The sequence below is a fragment of the Canis lupus genome, chromosome 1, assembly GCF_003254725.2.
Source record: "Canis lupus dingo isolate Sandy chromosome 1, ASM325472v2, whole genome shotgun sequence".
In the NCBI taxonomy this organism is placed as follows: domain Eukaryota; kingdom Metazoa; phylum Chordata; class Mammalia; order Carnivora; family Canidae; genus Canis; species Canis lupus.
Window position 1 is genome coordinate 103202823 of NC_064243.1, and position 20517 is coordinate 103223339.

Genomic DNA, 20517 nt, shown 5'->3' on the forward strand with positions numbered 1-20517 from the left:
GAAAGTCAGTACTGATAACGTTCAAGCAATATTTCAAGCAGAAAGGCATCTCACAAATGTGTATTTTCTTTGGATGTGTTTCCACTTTTTAAGAAAGGGTGGAACAGAACATACATATAAAAAAATGATCTGAATCATAAACGTATGGTATAAAATATAATGCTACACACCTGAATAAACACCACCCAGGCCAAGAAAAAAACCACCAGCAGCATTCCACAGCCCCAAGTGTCCCTCCTGACATTACCTCCCCACCTGAACCTCTGTCCTGAAACTGCAACACTCATGTGCCTTTTCTTCATGTTACTTTTATTTATGCCTTTGTGTGCACCTGAAACACTCTGTGAAAATCTTCTCTAAAGGAAGTTCAGTGTGGTGGGAAGAGTGCAGACCCTGGATTCAGAAAGACCAGGTGGAAAGGAAAGGAAAGGAAAGGAAAAAGGAAAGGACAAAGGAAAGGAAAAAGGAAAGGAAAAAGGAAAGGACAAAGGAAAGGAAAAAGGAAAGGAAAAAGGAAAGGAAAAAGGAAAGGTAAAAAAGGAAAGGAAAAAGGAAAGGAAAAAAGGAAAGGAAAAGGAAGGAAAGGGAAAGGGAAAGGGAAAGGGAAAAAGGGAAAGGAAAAGGGAAAGGAAAGGAAGGGAAAGGAAAAGGGAAAGGGAAAGGGAAAGGAAAGGGAAAGGGAAAGGAGAAAGGAGAAACGGAAAAAAAGGAAAAAAAAGGAAGGAAAAAGGAAAGGAAAGGAGAGAAAGAAAAAAGGAAAAAAAAGGAAAGGAGAAAGGAGAAAAAGGGAAAAAAGGAAAGAAAGGAGAGAAAGGAAAGGAAAGGAAAGAAAAGAAAGGAAAGGAAAGGAAAGGAAGGAAAGGAAAAAGGAAAGGAAAAAAAAGGAAAGAAAGAAAGAAGAAAGAAAAGAAAGAAAGAAAGAAGAAAGAAGAAAAGAAAGAAGAAGAAGAAAGAAAGAAAGAAAGAAAGAAAGTTTTAAATCCCAGCCCCTGGGCAGCCCTGGTGGCTCAGGGGCTTATTTTTATTTTTATTTATTTTTTAATTTTTATTTATTTATGATAGTCACATAGAGAGAGAGAGAGGCAGAGACACAGGCAGAGGGAGAAGCAGGCTCCATGCACCGGGAGCGCGACGTGGGATTTGATCCTGGGTCTCCAGAATCACGCCCTGGGCCAAAGGCAGGCGCCAAACTGCTGCGCCACCCAGGGATCCCCCATAGAGACCCTTTATCAGGTAAAGGAAGCAATCTTGATTCCCAGTTTGTTCTTTGTTGTTGTTTTAATCATGAAAGAGTGTAGATTTTGTTAAGAGCCTTTAATGTGGGGATCCCTGCGTGGCTCAGAGGTTTAGCGCCTGCCTTTAGCCCAGGGTGTGACCCTGGAGACCCGGGATTGAGTCCCATGTCGGGCTCCCTGCATGGAGCCTGCTTCTTTTTCTGCCTGTGTCTCTGCCTCTCTCTCTCTCTCTCTCTCCCTCGTGAATAAATAAAATCTTAAAAAATAAATCCCAGCCCCACTGGCTACCCACTAGCAGCAGGACTCCTCCAGGCATTCCCTCCTCTGTATAAGCAAATGCAAAAACCCACACTGCCCCCTCCCCCCATTGCCATCAGAATTCAAAACACAGACTCCGCGTTTATTCAACAAGTTTACTGAGACCTCTTGGCCCTAAGCCCTGTAGAAACTGGAGATGAATCAAACCCAGTCTTCACCCTCAAGAAGCTCACAGCTTGGAAATAGGTAACTACAAAAATATCACAGCCAATAAGTGCTTTGAAACAGGGAGGGAAATAAGAAGGATGTAGTGTTTATAAATCCGGAGTCAAAATCTAACCGCAGAAAGAGGTAGGAGGGTTAACAGCCTCCCATTTGCAGAGATGAGCTTGGGACCATCTAGAAAGGCTCTTTCCACAGATGCAGCCACATCCCCACGGGTCTCTGGAGTTCACTGTAGGCTGGCCCACTGCAGGGAGGTGTAGACCACTTTACCATCAGGCTGAGGGGAACAGAGCAGCAGCGTCTTTCTGACGCTGGTCCCCAGGCGGCCAGCAGAAACCAGGTCCTGGAGTGGAATGGGGTCCCCAGGAGCCCAGCACTGAGCAATGTAGTGGGCGTGGAAACGAAGTGGGTCACCTGGGTAAAAGAGAGACATGTAGCAGTTCCCAGTGGTAGAAGGCTAGAAGACACTGGAATGTCTACAGGTAGGAGACAGGAATCATTTTAGTAATCACTATGAATATTTCCAAATAGCTCTTCTTGTACCTAGCAGTTCCACTTTTTGGCATTTTTTACTTATAAGGATAGTGACACTAAAATATATCTATGAAGATGTTCACTCTGTTATCATTTACAACTGCTAAGAAATGGAAACAATCAAAACCACAGACTTGTTAAATTTGTGGTCTCTCCATAAGACGAAATATAATATAGCTGTTTAAATGCACTTGATCTTAGCCAAAAGGCTGAGAAGCGATTATAGCTGTTAAAATGAAAAGAATGTACCAACATGGAAAAATAAACAATACCCCGCGTGGGGAGGGGCAGGTGGGGCAAACTGCCACAGATGTATGGCATAATTGTATTCAAAAAACAAAACAATTAATTGAATATATCACTGTCGTGATGTAAGAACAAGGACCACAAAGTCAGTCAAAGCCATGTCATGTGAATATCCAAGAATTTTACTTTACTCTAACAGAGTAAAAGAAGAAAAGAATTTACAAAAGGATGGAGTGATAAATAGATGCGATAAAGGAGCTAACACAATTTTTCAGAAAAGGGCCAGACACTAAATATCCTCCATTTTGTGGGCCATGTTATAGGTACTCACCTCTGCACTGTAGCACAACAGGAGCCACAGACCGTAAGTCAACAAATGGACAGGGCTGCATTCTGGTAACTTTACCTTTAAAATCTGTTGGACTTCATTTGACCTGGGGCTGTGGTCTGCCCCTGAATTAGGTAAATCTGATCAAATAGAGTAGGAACCAGAGTGGGGTACCATACAGAAGATAAAGGGGTAGGTAATGTAAACCTACAAGAGCAAAGCGGTGAGATATCCCACATGAGAGGACTGTTAGCTGGATTTCCAGCCAGAACACAGCCAGGAGCCAGGCATCACTGTCTGGTGTGACACCTCTGCCGGCTCAGAAGGAAGCATCAAAACACTTGAGAAGGTACCCCAAAACTGTTCTAAAAGACTTAGTGTCTTTTAAGATTGGGAAGATTTACTGTTAGAAATATTTAAGGGATTCAGACCTTGAAGATTTTCATCTTCAGGGAATAAGGATTTTATATATATCTCATATATATCAAGTATGTATTGTTTTAGAAATATTGATGTAATAGAACAGGTCAGGGATGCCTGGATGGCTGAGTGGTTGAGCATCTGCCTTTGACTCAGGGCATGATCCCGGAGTCTGGGTCGAGTCCACATCGGGCTCCTTGCGAGGAGCCTGCTTCTCCCTCTGCCTATGTCTCTGCCTCTCTTTCTGTCTCTCATAAATAAATAAATAAAATCTTAAAAAAAAAAAAAACCCTAACAGGTCAGCCTTGTGGGCCAGTTTCAAATGTGTGATTAAGTTGTTGGTGTATTTAACCTTATTTCATTGTTATTTTATTACTTTTTTAAATTTTTTTTTATTTATGAGAGAGAGAGAGAGCGCACACACGTGCATGAGCAGGGGGTAGAGGGGAGAGGGAGAAGCAGACTCCCCACTGAGCAGGGAGCCTGCTGCAGGACTCAATCCCGGGACCCTGAGATCATGATGCAAGTTGAAGGCAGGTGCTTTACCAACTGAGCCACCCAGGTGCTCCAAATTTATTTTTTTAAGATTTTATTTATTCATGAGAGAGAGAGAGAGACAGAGACACAGATACAGGCAGAGGGAGAGAAGCAGGCTCCATGCAGGGAGCTTGACATGGGACTCGATCCCAGAACTCCGGGATCACGCCCTGGGCTGAAGGTGGTGCTAAACTGCTGAGCCACCCAGGCTGCCCAGGTGACCCAGATTTAACCTTATTTTAACCTGTAGTTTAACCTGTAGTAAGACTCTTAACCGTATTAGAACATGTAAACTTAAAACTCAGCCCATTTGCAATGTATTAGATCTGAGTTTTTGGCAAGTTCTATAACCAGAAAACCACACAACTTAAAAAGGAAAAGAAATACATTAAAACTTAAAATGCAGCTTCTAACGCTGAAAACCACATAAGGCCTTCTGTGAGTAGGATCACACAGGGACAAACAGTCCCTCAAAATCTGCTAGATTGATGGGGATCCCTGGGTGGCTCAGTGGTTTAGTGCCTTTGGCCCAGGGAGTGATCCTGGGGTCCTGGGATTGAGTCCCACATCGGGCTCCATGTGTGGAGCCTGCTTCTCCCTCTGCCTGTGTCTCTGTGTCTCTCATGAATTAAAACAAAACAAAACAAAACAAAACAAAAACCTGCTAGATTGGAAAGAAAGATTTGCAACCTGAACTGAAAGCTTAGAAACTAGATATTAGCCTTCATACGTTCAGTAAGCTGAATACTCATTTTCAAAACCAAAATCACCTTTTATGTACAGAAGTCACAAAAAACCAGCAGCAAAGTAAGGACAGTGGTTCTGTAGAGCACAGGGCAGGTACACTGTCTGTCCTAAGTCAGTCCCTCAGTTGAGTGTTTGGTCTGAGAAGAGATGAAGGTTCTCAGCTCGTGTGCAGAAGACACAGTCGGTCTCCAACCAACAGCTAAGATTTGACTATGTATCAGGTGTTTATATCCTTCTGCGTTCTCAGGGGGAACAAAAAAAGGTGATTTGCCTGCAGACTTACTTTTTTAACCTTTTAGTTACACAATAAAGGCATTCTTACTACAAATTCAAAAATGAACTAATACACTGAAAGTCTCCTTTACCTACACCCAATGCACATTCCTTCTCAGAGGTAACCACTGTACTTGGGCTGGAGTACGTTCTTTCAGGCCTTCTTCTGCTTGCTAGTTACTTTCCACTCCATACTTCACCATAAGTTCTCATATTCTTTCACTAGAGCCATACGGATTTTTTTTAAGATTTTAAGTAATCTCTTCACCCAATATGGGGCTGGAACCTACAACCTGAGGTCAAAAGTCGCATGCTCTACCGGAAGAGCCAGCCAGATGCCCCTAGAGCATAATTTTTAAGGCTACTCAAATAACACGTACATAACTGCATCACAACAGAAAACATAATGTGCTTTTTACTGTACCTGTTTCCGACAAGTGGTTCTTTTTCCCCCCCTTTGGTCATTTTTTCATAAATGTACATGGACCTACATTACTCTGACAACTAACACCAGTGTGTAACCACTAACCTATTAATAATCATTCTGGTTGCTTTCTAATATTTCACTACCGTAAGGAATCCTGCAGTGATGATTCCTTGTACGTTTTATGCACATATCTAAGAGTCTCTGAGTGAAACTTCTGGATCAAAGAAAGTGCTTAGATTTACTATACTGCCCTTCAAATGGTTCCCAAGTGTTCTTGTCCTTCCATGGGTTTCAGAGGCTGAGAAAAGACAAAAAGGTGGCAGGCTTGCGAAAAAAGGGGAGGGCTTTGAGGAAAAAGGAGGTCTCTTTCACAAGGAGAGGTCCCAACAAAACTCACCAGGATAGACCAGGAAGTCACCCCCGAACTTGCCAGCTGCACTGAGGAAGAAGCCTCGTTCCCACAGGTCTCTGTAGATGCTATAGCGAAGCTCATGGGCAGGACGGCCAGCATGCGGCCAGTCTTTGGACTGGACACGCCAATCCAGGGGCCTAGCCTTGATAGGTCGAGGCCTAGCAGTGGCCAGCTGGACCAGCAGAGCCGACCTGGGCAAAGGGGCCACTCCATTTGACGGCCCTGGCTGAGGAGAGGAGGAACCTGCGGGAGGTGAATGCAAGAGTCTGATGCATCCAAGGACAGGTCTTCCCATCCCCCAATGAGCCCCAGGCCCTAGATTCCCAGCCAGGATTCCCAAAAGATCTCCCTCTCCCCTGCTCCTGGTCCGTGGACTCCACTCCCACCCTCACCTGCTTCCTCCGGCTCTCCAGGAGCCTGGCTCGCACCGGCCTCACTCTCTGCGGCAGCCGGGTTCGCACTGGCCTCCTGGCTCTCGCTGGCCACCGATTCCTGCTCCAGCTTCTGTTTCTTCGCAGCCTGGCCCTCTGCAATCTTCTCTAGGAGTTCCTGACGACGAGTCTCACGGGCCTCCGCTGCCAGGGCGCTTTGCTCCTGGAAGCCCTGCTCTTGCTGGCGTTTGAAGGATGCCAGAGCCTGAGAAGTAAAGCGGCGGGAATCCCAGGATCCAAGTCTGCCCTGCCTTAGGAAGCCAGGAACCTTGGCTCCCTGGCTCCCTGACTCCTCCCTAACCCAAAGCCTGAACCTGGGGATCCCAGTCTCCAGAATCCAAGGCGCCCAGACCCCTCCCGCAGAGACCCGCAGTCTGGCTGTCCTGCCTCCACGTGCTGAGCGTTTGCACCGCCCCCACCCCGTCCGCCCCTTACCAGGCTGTGTTGGCGCGGATCCGGGCGCGGGGCGCTGACCAGGGTCACCGCGCCGATTTCGGCCAGAAGCCGCGCCTCTTCGGGCATCAGCAGCAGCGGGAGGCCCAGGCGCGAGTTCTGGCGGGGCCCGCGGGGCAGGGCGCCCACCGTGCGGCCCCCTACTCCCAGACGCTCCCGCAGTGCCTGCACCGCCTCGGCCCCCCATACCAGGGAGCGGCCGTTCGCCACCTCCACCACCAGCATCCTCCTGCGGGGGCCAGGGAGGCACAGCGGTCACCGACAGAGTGCTCCCACCGCGGAGGTGGGGGTGGGGGTGGGGGTGGGGTGGGGGTGGGGGGTGGGGTGCCTCAGCGACGCCCCGCCCCTGAGCCTGGGGGGTGGAGCCTCGCCGGGGCCGCGTTCGCCACCTGCCAATTTTCCACACCAGGCCCCGCCCCCTGCCGCCGGGCCCGCCCCCTGGGCCCCGGACCCCGCCCTCGGGCGATGCCACCAGACCCCGGTGCCGCCGAGACGAGGCCCCGCCTCTCGCCGAGACGTTGGGGCCCAGCTCGGCCCTCCGGACCCTGCAGTCCGCGTCCCGGTCCTCTGCTCCCCTAGCGCGGGGCCACGCCCCCTTCCAGCGCCTCGGAACTCGGCCCCTCCCCTTTCCGAACCGACGAGGCGCGGCCTCAGGCCCTCCTCTCGCGGGGTGGGACCCCACAGCACAAGCCCCGCCCCTCCCGGGTCGGCCGAACTCGCAGCCCCGCCCCCTCCCGAAGGCCGGCGTTCGGGCTCCCTCGGCTCCCGTCGACCAGCAGCCGGGCCCCGCCCGCTCCGGCCGCAGGCGCTCCCGGCGGGGGAGTCCCCGCCCTAGTGAGCGAACCCGCAGCCGGAGGTCCCTCCCCCGGGGCACCCGCCGTCCGTTCGCTGCCCGGGCGGGCTCACCTCCTCGTGAGCGTTCCCCTCAGAATGCGGTACCGTCCTCCGATAGAACGAGTTAGTCGCCTCGTAAACACCCGCTCGCAGCCCCGGCGGAGCCGCCCCCTACGTAGCGCGCCACGCGCAGCTTCCTCCACCCCTCCCCATCCCGACCCCCTGCGTCAATCTCGTCACGCCGCCACCTCAGCCGAGCGGGAAGTCTGGGATCCGCCCCAGCGGCACCGTAGCCCCGCCTTCCCGCGAAGGGGAACAACCTGGCCCCGCCCCCGCGAAGCGAACCTCCCTCCGCCTCTACGGTTCTGCCTCTCGCGTGTGGGAGGCTAATTACCCTGGCCCCGCCCCCGCGGCTGACGGGTCAACGGGGGCCGCCCCTCGGGCTGGGCTCCTGTTGGCCCCGCCCCTTCCGAGCCCTGTCTGTGGCCCCGCCTCCTCAGGAAAAAACAGACTCCGCCTATCTCCTAATCTGAGCCACTGGTACCCAACCATCTCCGGAAAAAACCGACGCTATGACCCCGCCTACGTCCGCCCGCAGCTCTTGGCCCCGCCTACATCCGAACAGAGACTTCCGAAGTACACCGAAGCCTGTGGCCCCGCCTCCAAGCTGCCGCCGATTCTGCCCGAGGGAACCCGAAGCGGAGGCCCCGCCTCCTTCCTCCGAGGCCTCGCCTCTTTACGTGCTCTGGGCTCGGCTGCCGTGAGGTCCAGGTGCAGCGGCCGAGGGGTGCTCGCGGGCGCGCGGAGCAGGACGCTTCCCTGCCTGGCCCGCAGCCTGACGGAGCCGCGCACCGGCCCGGGACCGCGCGCGCCGGGCGAGGGAGGCGTGGCCGGATCCGGGGCGCCGGTGGGCCGGGACTGCTCCGCCGCCTTCTGCCCGGCGGGCAGCGCGGAGCCGGGCCCAGGTGGGCCGGAGCGGGGCGCCTCGGGGGCGAGGCGGGGGCGCTTGCGGACCGGCGGGCCGGCCCGGGCGGGTGTGGCGCCGAGAGCGCGGCGGAGCGCGGGGTGGCGTAACCGCCTGTGGCTCTGCCGGGAGGTCTGACTTGCGCCGGGGGGAACTGGGGCGCTGGGGTGGACCGTCCTCCGGGCTTCAGGTGGGAGAAGGGTCTGCAGCTCCGGAGGAGGTGGAGGCTGGAGGCTGAAACCTGGGTTATCGGAGAGGGAGGGTTGAGTCGCTGGGTCCTCGAAGGAGGAGGAGGAGGCCGGGAGATCTGGAATCCTGCGCTCTCCAAGGGAAGGGCCTGGGACAAGGGTTGTTGCTGGGTTCTCAGAGCGATATCTCAATCCCTGGGACCTCAGTGGGGGCGGGGGGAGTTGCTTTGATTTCTGGGATCGCAGAGAGAGGGCCTGAGAGGTCTGGGTTCCTGGTTCTCACAGGGGAAGAGGACTGGTGGCCCGGGTTCTCAGAAAAGCGGAGCTGGGGGGTAGATTTCTTTATCCTCGAAGGAGGAAGGTTCTAGAGGTACAGATTTCCGTGTTCTCAGAGGAGAGGAGCTGAGGGTAGGACTCCAGGACCCTCACAACTGGGAACTACGGGGGAGTGGGTTCCTGAACCCTCCAGGGGGGAGGGGCCTCACTAGGAACCTCTGCCCCTCCCCCAGACCATGTCGCCTGAAGAATGGACTTATCTAGTGGTGCTTCTCATCTCCATCCCCATCGGCTTCCTCTTTAAGAAAGCTGGTGAGTTAGGTTCCCTCCCTAGTGGAAACTGGGGGAGGGGGGGGGAACCCGGCAGGAGCTCCCTGGAAGGTTCCAGGCTTATGCTCTCCCTTCTCTTTGCAGGACCTGGGCTGAAGAGATGGGGGGCAGCAGCCGTGGGCCTGGGGCTCACCTTGTTCACCTGCGGCCCCCACACTTTGCATTCTCTGATCACCATCCTTGGGACCTGGGCCCTCATCCAGGCCCAGCCCTGGTGAGGATTTGGTGGGAGGAGGAGTGGGGAGGAGGTCTGTCCCTTTCTGCCTCTGTCTCTGGACATCTCTTGCTTATCTCTGAACTCACTGTGTCGTTTGGTCTGTTTCTCTTCCTCTCGTGCCTTTTCTTCTGGGTCTCATCCCTGTGCGATTGACCTGATCCTTAACATCCAGATCCTGTATTCAGGAGGAAGGGGCGTTTGTGTGCTGGCCCTGCCACCATTCGTGTTTGTATTATGTCTCTTTCTCCCTCCTTTTTTCTCGCCTCCTGCAGAAAAGATGGAGGCCCTGTGGGTTTTCACCCTAAAGCTTCTCCTGACCCCTTCTCATGCTCTTCTCTGGCATGGCACATTTCTGTGGGGCTGCGCCCCTTCTTCTACCACCCCCCATTTTTGGAGTGGTGGTGGGGGAGGTTCTGGAGCTAGACTCTGGGGGAGGCAGAGGCAAGGGCCCTGCACCAAACACAGCCTGCGGCCTTCCTCTGTCCCAGCTCCTGCCACGCCCTCGCCCTGGCCTGGACCTTCTCGTACCTGCTGTTCTTCCGTGCGCTCGGCCTGCTGGGCCTCCCCACCCCCACACCCTTCACCAATGCGGTTCAGCTGCTGCTCACACTCAAGGTCAGATGCCCCTCCAGCCCCTCTTTGTACCCTTGAACTCCCATTTTCACCTCCTCCTTCCCGACCTACTCCCGTGGGGAGCAGGGGAAGTGGGGTCTTACCTCCCCCGCACCCCAGGACGTGGGAAGGTACCTCCTTCATGCTCTGGGGCAGATCTTCACCTCTCAGCTATTCCCTGGGGTAGAGAAGTACACCCACACCCCCATCTATGTAATGTAACCGTAGGTGTTTGCCATTTGCCAGAGGTGAGCTAAGTGCTTTACCAACGTGTTCTCCAGGAGCATGTGTTGGTAGCAAACCATTTAGCAAGGTAGGAGAAACAGCTTTGGAGAGAAAGCACTTCTCTAAGGGCACAGAACCAGGACACCGATGTCTGGCTCTTTATCACCTGGGAGAATGAGTGAAAGCAGATTCCCAGGCCCCACCCCAGACTGAAAAGTCAGGATTTCCCATGTGCAAGGCTCCAGCAACATATCAGGGCACAGGAAAGTCACACAAGGTTGTGAACCCAGTGACCTCAGCGTCCCAGGTTCTCGGGTGGCAAGGCAAGGACAGGCAGGAGTTGGTCAGCAAAGAGTTGGAGGGAGAGCCTTTCAGGATGTAGGACCAGGGTGTGGAAGGGAGCAGGCTGGGTTGCATCAACGGTGTGCCAGCCATAGCGAGTGTACATCGGGAGAAGGAAGGGGAATGGGCCCAAGGTGTGGGCTTTGGGCTTCTTATGGGGCCCAGGAGCCACTGGGAGTGGTCTTTTGGTTTGTTGCCAGAAGAGGTAATGGGACCAGGTTTATGTGTTTGGAAATATGCTCTGGATACTGACAGAATTGTCACAGAAAGGGCAAGAAGGGATGAGGATGGTCTCCTTGATCAAAGTCCTGCTGACTGGCAGTGGCAGCTTGATACAGTCAGAGCTCCAGCAGGAAATGCTGCATTTGGGACACTTTGAGGAGTTCTTCTTTACAGCAGTGGGGGCAGGATGTAGAAGAGCCAGAGGGGACAGTGAGGAATCCTGGACCAGCAGCTGGGGAGCCCAGGGCCGAGAAGAGGGCCAGGTAGTGCAACCTGAAGGGAAGACATTGTGCAGAGCCCTCCCTCCATCTTGACACGGTCCGTCCATCAGTGAAGGGGCACAGCCAGGCCCTGGGGATCTTACAAGGGAAGAAGAGCCCAGTGCTCAATCCTGCCTGCCCCCTCTCCACCCTGGGCTTTCTATGGGCCAAACCTGAGAGGAAGCTGGAAGCCCAGCTGAGGCCTGCTGCTGTAGGCTCAGCCTGAGGTCTGCAGAGAAGGGGGTGTGGGGGCGGGGGGGGCAGGGAACCAGGGTGAACCCATTCAGCCTCAGCGGAGTGTAGGGGACAGACTCCGAGACCTGCGGGATCAGATCTGGGAAGTAAGGCAGGTTCCTGGTCTGAGCAGTTCAGGCTGCTGGTGGCCTTTGCTGAGGGGACTGGGAGGGGACCCGCTCTGTGGAGTGAGTAGCACAACGCTCCACTCTGGATGTGTTGAGTCTGAGGAACCTGGCAGGCATCCAAGTCCTAATGACAGGAGTCACCCTGAGTGGTTTTGGGGGCTGGAGGGAGGAACCCAGACTAAGGATACAGTTTGTGGAGGTCATGAGATCGTGGCTGGTATCAAGCCACAGAGGACAGAAGAACCTGGAAGGGGGAACAGAGAGATGGAAGGGCCCAGAAGGGAGTGCCCAAAGCCCTCAGCTAGCAGAAGCTGCTACCGGGCCACCTCTGATTCCAGAGGCCCAGAGCTGCCCCTGGAATAGAAGCTCGGCTCCCAGTGGCACGCTGGCCGCAGCACCCCTTGGCTGCTGAGAGGAGTGGGGGCGAGGAGGTCCTGTTGTCTGATGTGTCTGTACCCTACCTGTGCCCCCTGCTCCCAGCTGGTGAGCCTGGCCAGTGAAGTACAGGACCTGCACTTGGCCCAGAGGAAGGAAATGGCCTCAGGTTTCAGCAAGGGGCCCAGCCTGGGGCTCCTGCCTGACGTCCCCTCCCTGATGGAGACACTCAGCTACAGCTACTGCTACGTAGGAATCATGACAGGTGAGTGTGCCTGTGCCCCCATCCCGTCACCCTCTCGGCTCCATTCTGCACCCTGACTTTGGTGCCTGCCCTGTGTTCCTGCCTCCATCCCAGTGTCTGCTCCTCTAAAGGATGAGCCTCTAGGCCTGGGTTTATGTCAAGCTTTCCCGCTGCTCCTCCAGAGTAGAGACAGACTGTTCTCCGCCTAAATGATTTCCTGTGGCTTCTTGGGAACAAATAGGAGATGAGGGAGAATGACCTATGGAAGCCTGAGGTTTCTGCCATGCAGGGAATAAATACATTCCACTCCCACGTTAGCCTCAGGAGGTAGTTTCCACTGACACTGACCTCCTAGGCGGTTTTCTGTTTGATGACTGCTGTCCTGATCTCTGATCCATGTGTTCGCCCACTTCAAACTGCATCCCATTCACTAGCTTTAAGTCTAGTTGCGGAGCCATGCAACCTTCACCACCACATCACTGTAGGACAGTTGTATCACCTTCCCAGGCCCCAGCTCCTGGAAACCACCGCAGACTTGCCCCTTTGGATCATTATGAATGGAATCCCACTCAATCTGGTCTTTTTTTGTGACATGTGACGTGGCCGCTTCTGTTCATCCCCACGGCCCCCTCCCCAGGCCAGGTCATGAGTGTATCTCCGGCTTGATAGCTCTTTCCTGTCTTCCTTTCCATCAGTGACCCCTGGCAGTCTCAGCCCTGCTCGAGGGATGAAGGGAAATGCTATTCCAGCACTTCCCAGCACTTCCTAGCCTACGCTGGTTTCCTAGCTCTCAGCACAGGACACCCCCCCCCCCGCCCCCATCCTTGGTGCCTGCAAGGCCAGCGACCTGGCCTCTGCGACCCTCTGGCTTCTTCTCCCACCTCTCTTCCTCTCCAGATGCACCACTCTACCTTCTCCCTCATGCAGAGCTCACTCCCATCCCACGGGGTCTGGCTTATGCATCCCCATCTTTCTCGGGGACTTGTCTCCATAGCCCTCCTTCTCTAGGTCTTTGTTCCTCACCATCTGGCTGCTCTGTCCTCTTTCTTTCTCTCTCAGTCCTGTGAACTCCCTCTCTCCAGTGTCTGTCTTTCTTTTAAGATTTTACTTATATTTTTAGTTTTTTTCCTTCCAAACTTTTATTTAAATTCAAGTTAGTTAACACATAGTGTCAGATTGGTTTCAGTGGTAGAATTCAGTGATTCAGCACTTACATGCAACGCTCAGTACTCATCCCAGCAAGTGCTCCCTTAATGCCAGGCACCCATCCTGCCCATCTCCCACCCACCTGCCTCTATCAGCCCTCAGGTGGTTCTCTATTGTTAAGAGTCTCTTATGGTCTGCTTCCCCCAACCCTTTTTAAGATTTTATTTATTCATTTGAGAGAGAGAGAGCACAAGTGGGGGGTGGGGGGCAGGAGAGGGAGATTGAAAAGCAGTTTCCAGCTGAGCAGAGAGCCTAACACAGGGCTTGATCCCAGGACCCTGAGATCATGACCTGAGCTGAAGGCTGACACTTCACCAACTGAGCCACCGAGGTGCACCGCTTCCATTTCCCGTGTTCATTTGTTTTGTCTCCTAAATTCCACACATGAGTGACAGCACGCGTGTTTGTCTTTCTCTGACTGACTTATTTCACTTAGCATAGTGCCCTCTGGTTCCCTCCACAGCTAGGATTTCAGTCTTTTTGATGGCTGAGTAATATTCCATTGTAGATACACATTGCACTTAAGATTGTGTTTTTAAGTAATCTCTATACCCAGCACCCAATGTGGGGCTGGAACTCATGACCCCCAAGATCAAGAGTCTGCTCACTCATTGATTTCTTGTCCTTTTTTCTCTGAGTGTCACTCCCCTTGTTCTGGGTTTCAGACCCCTCTCCCTCCTCCTCGCCCCTCCCCCCCCATCTCCCCAATCTCAGGCCTCTGGCCTCCTTCCTCCTGTTGGAGGTTTCATAACCCTCTCCCCGCAGCTCCCCAGTCTCAGGCCCCCCGGACGTCAGACACTAGCTGTGGCCACCCTCCCAGCCAGGGATGTCTGACCAGCCACCCTCCCTCCTCCCTCCTGCCACAGGCCCGTTCTTCCGCTACCGCACCTACCTGGATTGGCTGGAGCAGCCCTTCCCGGGAGCCGTGCCCAGCCTGCGGCCCCTCCTGCGCCGAGCCTGGCCGGCCCCCCTCTTCGGGCTGCTATTCCTGCTGTCCTCACACCTCTTCCCGCTGGAGGCCGTGCGCGAGGACGCCTTCTACGCCCGCCCGCTGCCCGCCCGCCTCTTCTACATGATTCCCGTCTTCTTCGCCTTCCGCATGCGCTTCTACGTGGCCTGGATTGCCGCTGAGTGCGGCTGCATTGCTGCCGGCTTCGGGGCCTACCCTGTGGCCGCCAAGGCCCGGGCCGGGGGCGGCCCCACCCTCCAATGCCCACCCCCCAGCAGGTCAGGCAGTGGGAGGGAGGCTTCCCAAGACCCGGCAGGCCCCATCACCACAGGCTGGTCATGCCCCTAGCAGGGAGGAGAGTGGGGAGCAAGGGAGCAGGTTCATCACCTGTTGTCAGAAGAGTGTCGCCCACCTACCCCTGTCCTAGGGAGCAATACTCCCCATACCTTCCACTGCCCCTTGTGCTACTGCTTGTCACCTCTTGGGATGGCGAACTGCTCTCTGTTGTTAGGAGAGGGAAGATGGTCTTTTAGCAACCATGCACTGCCCTTCTGTTGCCATGGAAGTGTTACCCTGGTAACTCGGTTGTTCCTGGTTACTCCAGATACCATCTTTGGGCTGTGATGGGGCCCCACCCTTTGTTGCTAGGGAAATGGTACCCTGGCAACTAGACTGCCCCTCTATGCCAGAGAAGCACTTCCCTAGTAACCGTGGCCTGCCCCTTCCAGCCACAAGACTTGCTTTTCATTGCTGTGTAAATAGCATCCCCTTTAAACCTCTCTCTGTGGCTAGAAGCCAGCACACACACACCCAACCATGGGCTGTACTAGCAGCCTGCACCTTCTAAGCAAATGGCATCCCTGACCATGCTGCCCTCTGCACAGAGGGGATGGCACTCCTAGCCACCGCAGGTCACTTTCCTACCGTTGCCAAGGACATACCCTGGTAACTATGGAGTGACCTTGTTGGCAATGCTGCAGCCCTCACCTCACCCCTTTCTTTAGTTGTTGGGTAGGTCACACTGCCAGTAACTAGGGGCATCTTGTTGCTAAGGAAGTGTTGCCCCTGTGTTGCTAGGGAAATGATGCTCCTAGCAACTGGGAATGGACTGCCCCACTGTTCCTAGCAAACATGGGTGGCCTTCTACCTGGGGCTGAGGCTGGGCAAAGCAGCCTGTCTATGTAAATTATGAATTCCTCCTTGCCCGGATTGGGGCATCCCCTAGTAGTCACAGACAGCCATTCCATTAAGGGGGAAGTAGCACCCCCAAACGAATTTCAGCCACTGCCCTGGTAACCACGAGTGGACCTCCAGTTACTAGAGAGAGTGTCTCCCAGAAAATGTCAAGCAGAAACTGAAGGCTTTTCTAAATCTACTGAGCCCCACTTTTAATAGATGGCTCCCATCCCATTATCAGAAACTACCAACGGCTCAGATGGGTGCAGAATGTTCACCACTGTTGGGGATGTTGACACCAGGGATCCAGGAACCACCGTGTTGCTGGAGATGACACTTCTTAAGTCATCATAGGACCAATAACCAGGAAAGGCCCTTTCTGGAAGCATTTCTAAACATCCCAGGCCTTTTTGCTAAGGAATGCCCTTTTTCTAGCAACAGAGACTGTCCTGGTGTCACATGGGTCAGAACATCTCCCTAGCAACCACAGACCACCTCATTGTTAGGAATGCTACTTCCCTAGCAACCACAGTATCTTCCCCACTTAGAAGGGACCATACTTGGAAGCTTCTCGGAATATAGTGAGCTTGGTTGCTAAGGAATGGCCTTTCCCTAGCATCAGAGACCAGTGAAGGATCAGGTTGCTAAGGACTCATAGCTTAGCAACTGTAGCTCTTCCAGGCTCTTCCTTGCTGTTGCAGCCCTGTTACCAAGAGGAGGACCCCAATGTCAGTGAACTGTGCCCCTCACCTCCACTAGTCTTAGTCCCGGAAAAGCCCCCCCGCCCCAACCCTGTTGCCCTAGCAAATGTGACAGCCAGAGCTATTGCCTGGCCGTGATCCCCTCCTGAGTGTCTGGGGCTAGGACAGTAGCCAGCGTCGGGAGGGGGCCTGGCTGAGCTGCATGTCTGTCCCCCACCCTCATCCTCCACCCCCCACCCCCCACCCCCAGTCCGGAGAAGGCGGCTTCCCTGGAGTACGACTATGAGACCATCCGCAACATCGACTGCTATGGCACTGACTTCTGCGTGCGGGTGCGGGATGGCATGCGGTACTGGAACATGACGGTGCAGTGGTGGCTGGCACAGTATATCTACAAGAGCGCACCTGCCCGCTCCTATGTTCTCAGGTGAGCCCGCCCGCCTTGGGAAAACTCGGAACTACATCTTCCGGCAGCACTTGGGGCTGCCTGCCGGCTCCGCGGTCGGGCCTCCTCCCAATAGAGTCACGGGAGTTGTAGTTTCTGGAGGCTGTTGCCCTGCCATTGATTCGCATTCCTCTGGGAGGTAAATCATTCCCCCTCTCTGGGCCTCAGTTTCTACTTCGTCCTGTCAACCTCATTCGACAGAAGCAATGTACTGAATCCTATGGACTCTGGTCAGACTTTCTGGAATCTTGGCCCTACCAACTACAGAGAAACCTTAATGAATGAGCTGACCTGTGTCCTCAACTCCTGAATGGGGGTCATGATGTTACCTGCTTCATAGTTTGATGTGAGGATGAAGGGAGATAAAGTGTGAAATGTAGTCACTGTGGGGCCCGCCAGGTGGGTGTGACCATACATTAGATTTTTTCCATCATTCATCTTATATTTCTTGAGTGAAAACTTTGTGCCAGATACTGCTATGTTTACAACCTTATGATGTAGAACTGAGGCTCAGAGGGTTAGGTAACCTGCCTAGTGTTACTCAGCTTTCCCAGAACCAGCAGATGAGGTCAGGACGCAGCTGACAGAGTCTTGTAATGAAGCCAGACTTACTGGGTGCTGGGGTCGGGGTCTGGCACCAACTGGATGTGGGAATAAGAAAGTGCAGAGATGACACAGCACACCAGGTGGTGGCTGGGGGAACGAAGGGCACAGAAGGGCCCTTCCCGAGATGGGGAGACTGGGCAGGAGGCAGTTTCAGGACTGGGTCAGATGAGGGAGCAAAATGGCTCTAGTGTCACTTAACCCGGGGTGACAGTTGCGTTCAGCTGAGGTTACCGGATACGCTGTTAGTTACGTGACTGGCACATAAGGAGGTCGGTGTGAGAAGCAGACACTCCGGTATCATCAGGTAGAGGCAATATGGAAGGCTCTGGAGCCGAGCACCAGGTCAAAGTCCAGGGGGCTCCAGACATTAGACATTCTCAATGGGTGGGGGAGGGAGAGTTTGTGCCACACTCCTTGGCGGGGCGGGGAGCGGGCATTCATCAACAGCTAGAAACGTTGTCATAACCGGGAGGTGCTACTGGCATCCAGTGCTTAGAGGCAGAGATGCTCCTCAACATCCTGGGAAGCACAGAATGGCCCCCACCATAACACAGAATGACCTGGCTCCAAATGTCGTAGTGCTGAAATTGAGAAACCCTGGTGTGGACTAGGGACGAGGAGGAGCCGGCAAAGACCCACCCCATGAGATGGAGGCCAGTCAGGAAAGTGTTCCTTCCCAGATGGGAGCCAAGTGAACCGAGTGTTTCAAGGAGGGAGGGGTTACTTGTGTCTGGTGACTTGTGTCAGGAGCTTCAGCACGGGGTTGGGAGGGGAGGAGAAAGTCCCCGGCAGCCTTGATGCAGCCTTGACAGGGGCAGTTTGGTGGGTGGAAGCAAAAGCAGTTGGAGTGGGTTCCAGGGAGGACAGAAACGGGGAAGGGTTGAGGGGAGCGTGGACTGGTCCTTGGAGAGTGTTCACTGCCAGACAGGGCGAGCAGAGGAGGATCCATGCCTAGTGTTGCCGTGTACCTGTGTGGGGTCCTAGGTCCCCAGGCGCCATCCGTGTGCATCCTGCTGCCCTGCTTCCCCCTGTTGGGGACCATCATTGCAAAGCTCCTGACCCAGAGAATTTTTCCTCCACTATAGGTGGAAAAGAAAGAAAACCGTTTTGTTAATGAGCTAGCATTAAGCCAGGCTGTGATGCACGTCGTCGCTTGTAACCCGCTAGGGAGATTACCAACACGGAAAGCTCACCTTCTTGTAGACCCACCTGTCACAGCCCACTGCGCAGCACGTGCTTGAGAGACACGATGGTAACTTGCCCTCCGGCAGGGACTCAGCAGCTCCGTTTGCCACCCATTCCTTCATGTTCTTCCTCAGTTGGGCTGGTGACCGGGGGCAGCCACTGGTGCTGCTCAATAGGAAGACTGGAACGTGTGCCTATGACGAGCAGGTGGCAGCGTGGTGCCAGGTGCTGGGATGGGCCCCCACAGTGGTGGGGAGACAGGGACCCTGTAGATCTCGCAGAGGTGGCACCACCTCCCTCCAGAAAAACATTCATGGATTGCGATGTTTTCATCTACACCCAAAGGACAGAGGAAAGAGTCTCAAACACTAGGTTTTCCAGGGAAGTAGCCAAGAAGAGTGAGAGAGAGAAAGGTCTCCCCTTTCGATAGCAAGGAAAATTCAGCCTTTTTATGGACTCTGTGTGCCCCCCAAGAATGAGAGGGCAGCATCATTGTGTCACCAGGTGTCATCAGCACCCTGATAAGCCAGAGGGAAAAGTTGATGCCACAGACCAGGAAGAGCTCCATCCCCACCCCAGGCCGTGGTCCATGGCAGAGCCTGCTGTGACTTCTGTGTCTTCCATGCGCGTGCCTGAGTTTGTGGGTCTTCTATGGAAAACACGTTTGGGTCATAGAAAGAGGAGACCATGGCTGGAGATTTCTGAGTCCTCATGAATCAGGAATTATACTGATCCCAAAAGGAAGTGGCTGGAGGCTCAGGTTCTTGGGTCTTAAGGACAGATATGATAAGAGGGAGTTAACCAGATTCCTGAAGAGTAGTGACTCCTGGGTCTGAGGGAGGAGGGGGCTGAGGGGCCTGAACTCCTGGGTCTGAGGGAGGAGGGGGCTGAGGGGCCTGAACTCCTGGGTCTGAGGGAGGAGCGGGCTGGGACTCTGGACTCCTGGGTCTGAGGGAGGAGGGGGCCGAGGGGCCTGAACTCCTGGGTCTGAGGGAGGAGGGGTGGGGCCTGGACTCATGGGTCTGAGGAGGAAGGGGCTGGGACCTGGACTCCTGGGTCTGAGAGAAGAGGGGGCTGGGGGGCCTGGACTCCTGGGTCTGAGGGAGGAGGGGCTAGGGGGCCTGGCTCCCGGGTCCTGAATCTCGGCCTCTCCCCCAGGAGCGCCTGGACCATGTTGCTGAGCGCCTACTGGCACGGCCTGCACCCTGGCTACTACCTAAGCTTCCTGACCATCCCGCTGTGCCTGTCGGCTGAGGGCTGCCTGGAGTCAGCCCTGCGGGGGCGGCTCAGCCCCGGGGGCCAGAAGGCCTGGGACTGGGTGCACTGGTTCCTGAAGATGCGCGCCTACGATTACATGTGCATGGGCTTTGTGCTGCTGTCCCTGGGAGACACCCTCCGGTACTGGGCCTCTGTCTACTTCTGTGTCCACATCGTGGCTGTGGCCGCCCTGCTGCTGGGGCTGGCCCTGGGTGGGGGCAGCCCCGGCCGCAGGAAGACGTCACCCCAGGCCGCCAGCCTCGCCCCAGAAAAACTCCGGGAGGAGTAGGCCACTGCCGTGACACTCCTTTGCCCGCCACTGCAGCCACTAAGCTTCTGCCTGGGAATTCCATGAACCAGGCTGCTGTCTCCTTTCCCAGAAAGAGCCCCTGATTGGGCTGGGGCCTGGAGAGGATTCCCTCAGCTCTGCACCCCACCCTCCCCCAGCAAGGCAGGGCTGCTCTCCCTGCTCCCCTGCCCTGACCCGAGGGCTCAGGAAGCTCAGACTTCCCTTCTGGAAAGTTCAGGTGTTGTCTAGAAGAATCTCCCTTGGTCCCTGCCCCAGCTGCCAGGTCTTCAGAGCGAGCTACCCACTCCCCAGCCCCCCAACAGGGCCACGGGGATTCTCGGGCAAATTCCCTGTTTCTGGCTCCATGGTGTGGGGCCGGGAGCCTCAGGGCAGGCCCTGGGAGTGGGAACCTCTCTCGTGGGCTTTCCCCCTTTCATCAAGCAGTGTTTCAGGCCGGGAAGGGAACATTTCACAACGGGTAAACTGAGGCAGCTAGGAGCTGCAGCTTCCATCTGAGCCACCTCAGGGTCCCAGTGCTTCTGTCACCCTCTTGTCATTTTCTGGCCTAAGGTAGGGTCAGACTATGTGAACCTCCCCCAATAAAATGTTCCAAGAGGTCTGTATGTGTGTCTATGAGTGACCACCAGGTGTGGGGCTCACACAGCCGCTGCAGGATGGGCGCTGCAGGATGGGCTCGAGCCAGGCTCCCTGGTGTCACACTGGCAT

General features: G+C 54.7%; 2 protein-coding genes and 1 pseudogene across 5 annotated transcripts; 1 reads left to right on the forward strand and 2 right to left on the reverse strand.

The window, feature by feature from the left end:
* Window positions 1-1634: 1634 nt before the first annotated feature.
* TSEN34 (tRNA splicing endonuclease subunit 34) lies at window positions 1635-7641 on the reverse strand. Its single transcript, XM_025423999.3, has 5 exons — window positions 7433-7641; window positions 6509-6755; window positions 6035-6278; window positions 5628-5885; window positions 1635-2132 (listed from the first exon to the last, which is right to left on the reverse strand). Exons 2-5 carry the CDS (start codon window positions 6749-6751, stop codon window positions 1945-1947), a joined length of 933 nt encoding a protein of 310 aa, XP_025279784.1. The 5' UTR covers window positions 6752-6755; window positions 7433-7641; the 3' UTR covers window positions 1635-1944.
* LOC112645750 (U2 spliceosomal RNA) lies at window positions 2330-2473 on the reverse strand (annotated as a pseudogene).
* A 500-nt stretch (window positions 7642-8141) lies between the features above and the next one.
* On the forward strand, window positions 8142-20410 carry MBOAT7 (membrane bound O-acyltransferase domain containing 7). 4 transcript variants are annotated; one of them, XM_025423987.3, is made up of 8 exons: window positions 8146-8325; window positions 9022-9100; window positions 9203-9332; window positions 9824-9950; window positions 11839-11998; window positions 14050-14410; window positions 16260-16436; window positions 19404-20410. In XM_025423987.3, exons 2-8 carry the CDS (start codon window positions 9025-9027, stop codon window positions 19789-19791), a joined length of 1419 nt encoding a protein of 472 aa, XP_025279772.1. In that variant the 5' UTR covers window positions 8146-8325; window positions 9022-9024; the 3' UTR covers window positions 19792-20410. The 4 variants fall into 4 exon arrangements, with proteins under 4 accessions (XP_048961686.1, XP_025279772.1, XP_025279774.1 ...); XM_025423989.3 differs by lacking the exon at window positions 8146-8325 and adding an exon at window positions 8395-8456; XM_049105729.1 differs by lacking the exon at window positions 19404-20410 and having other exon boundaries at window positions 8142-8325; window positions 16260-16440.
* The last annotated feature ends 107 nt before the right edge of the window (window positions 20411-20517 follow it).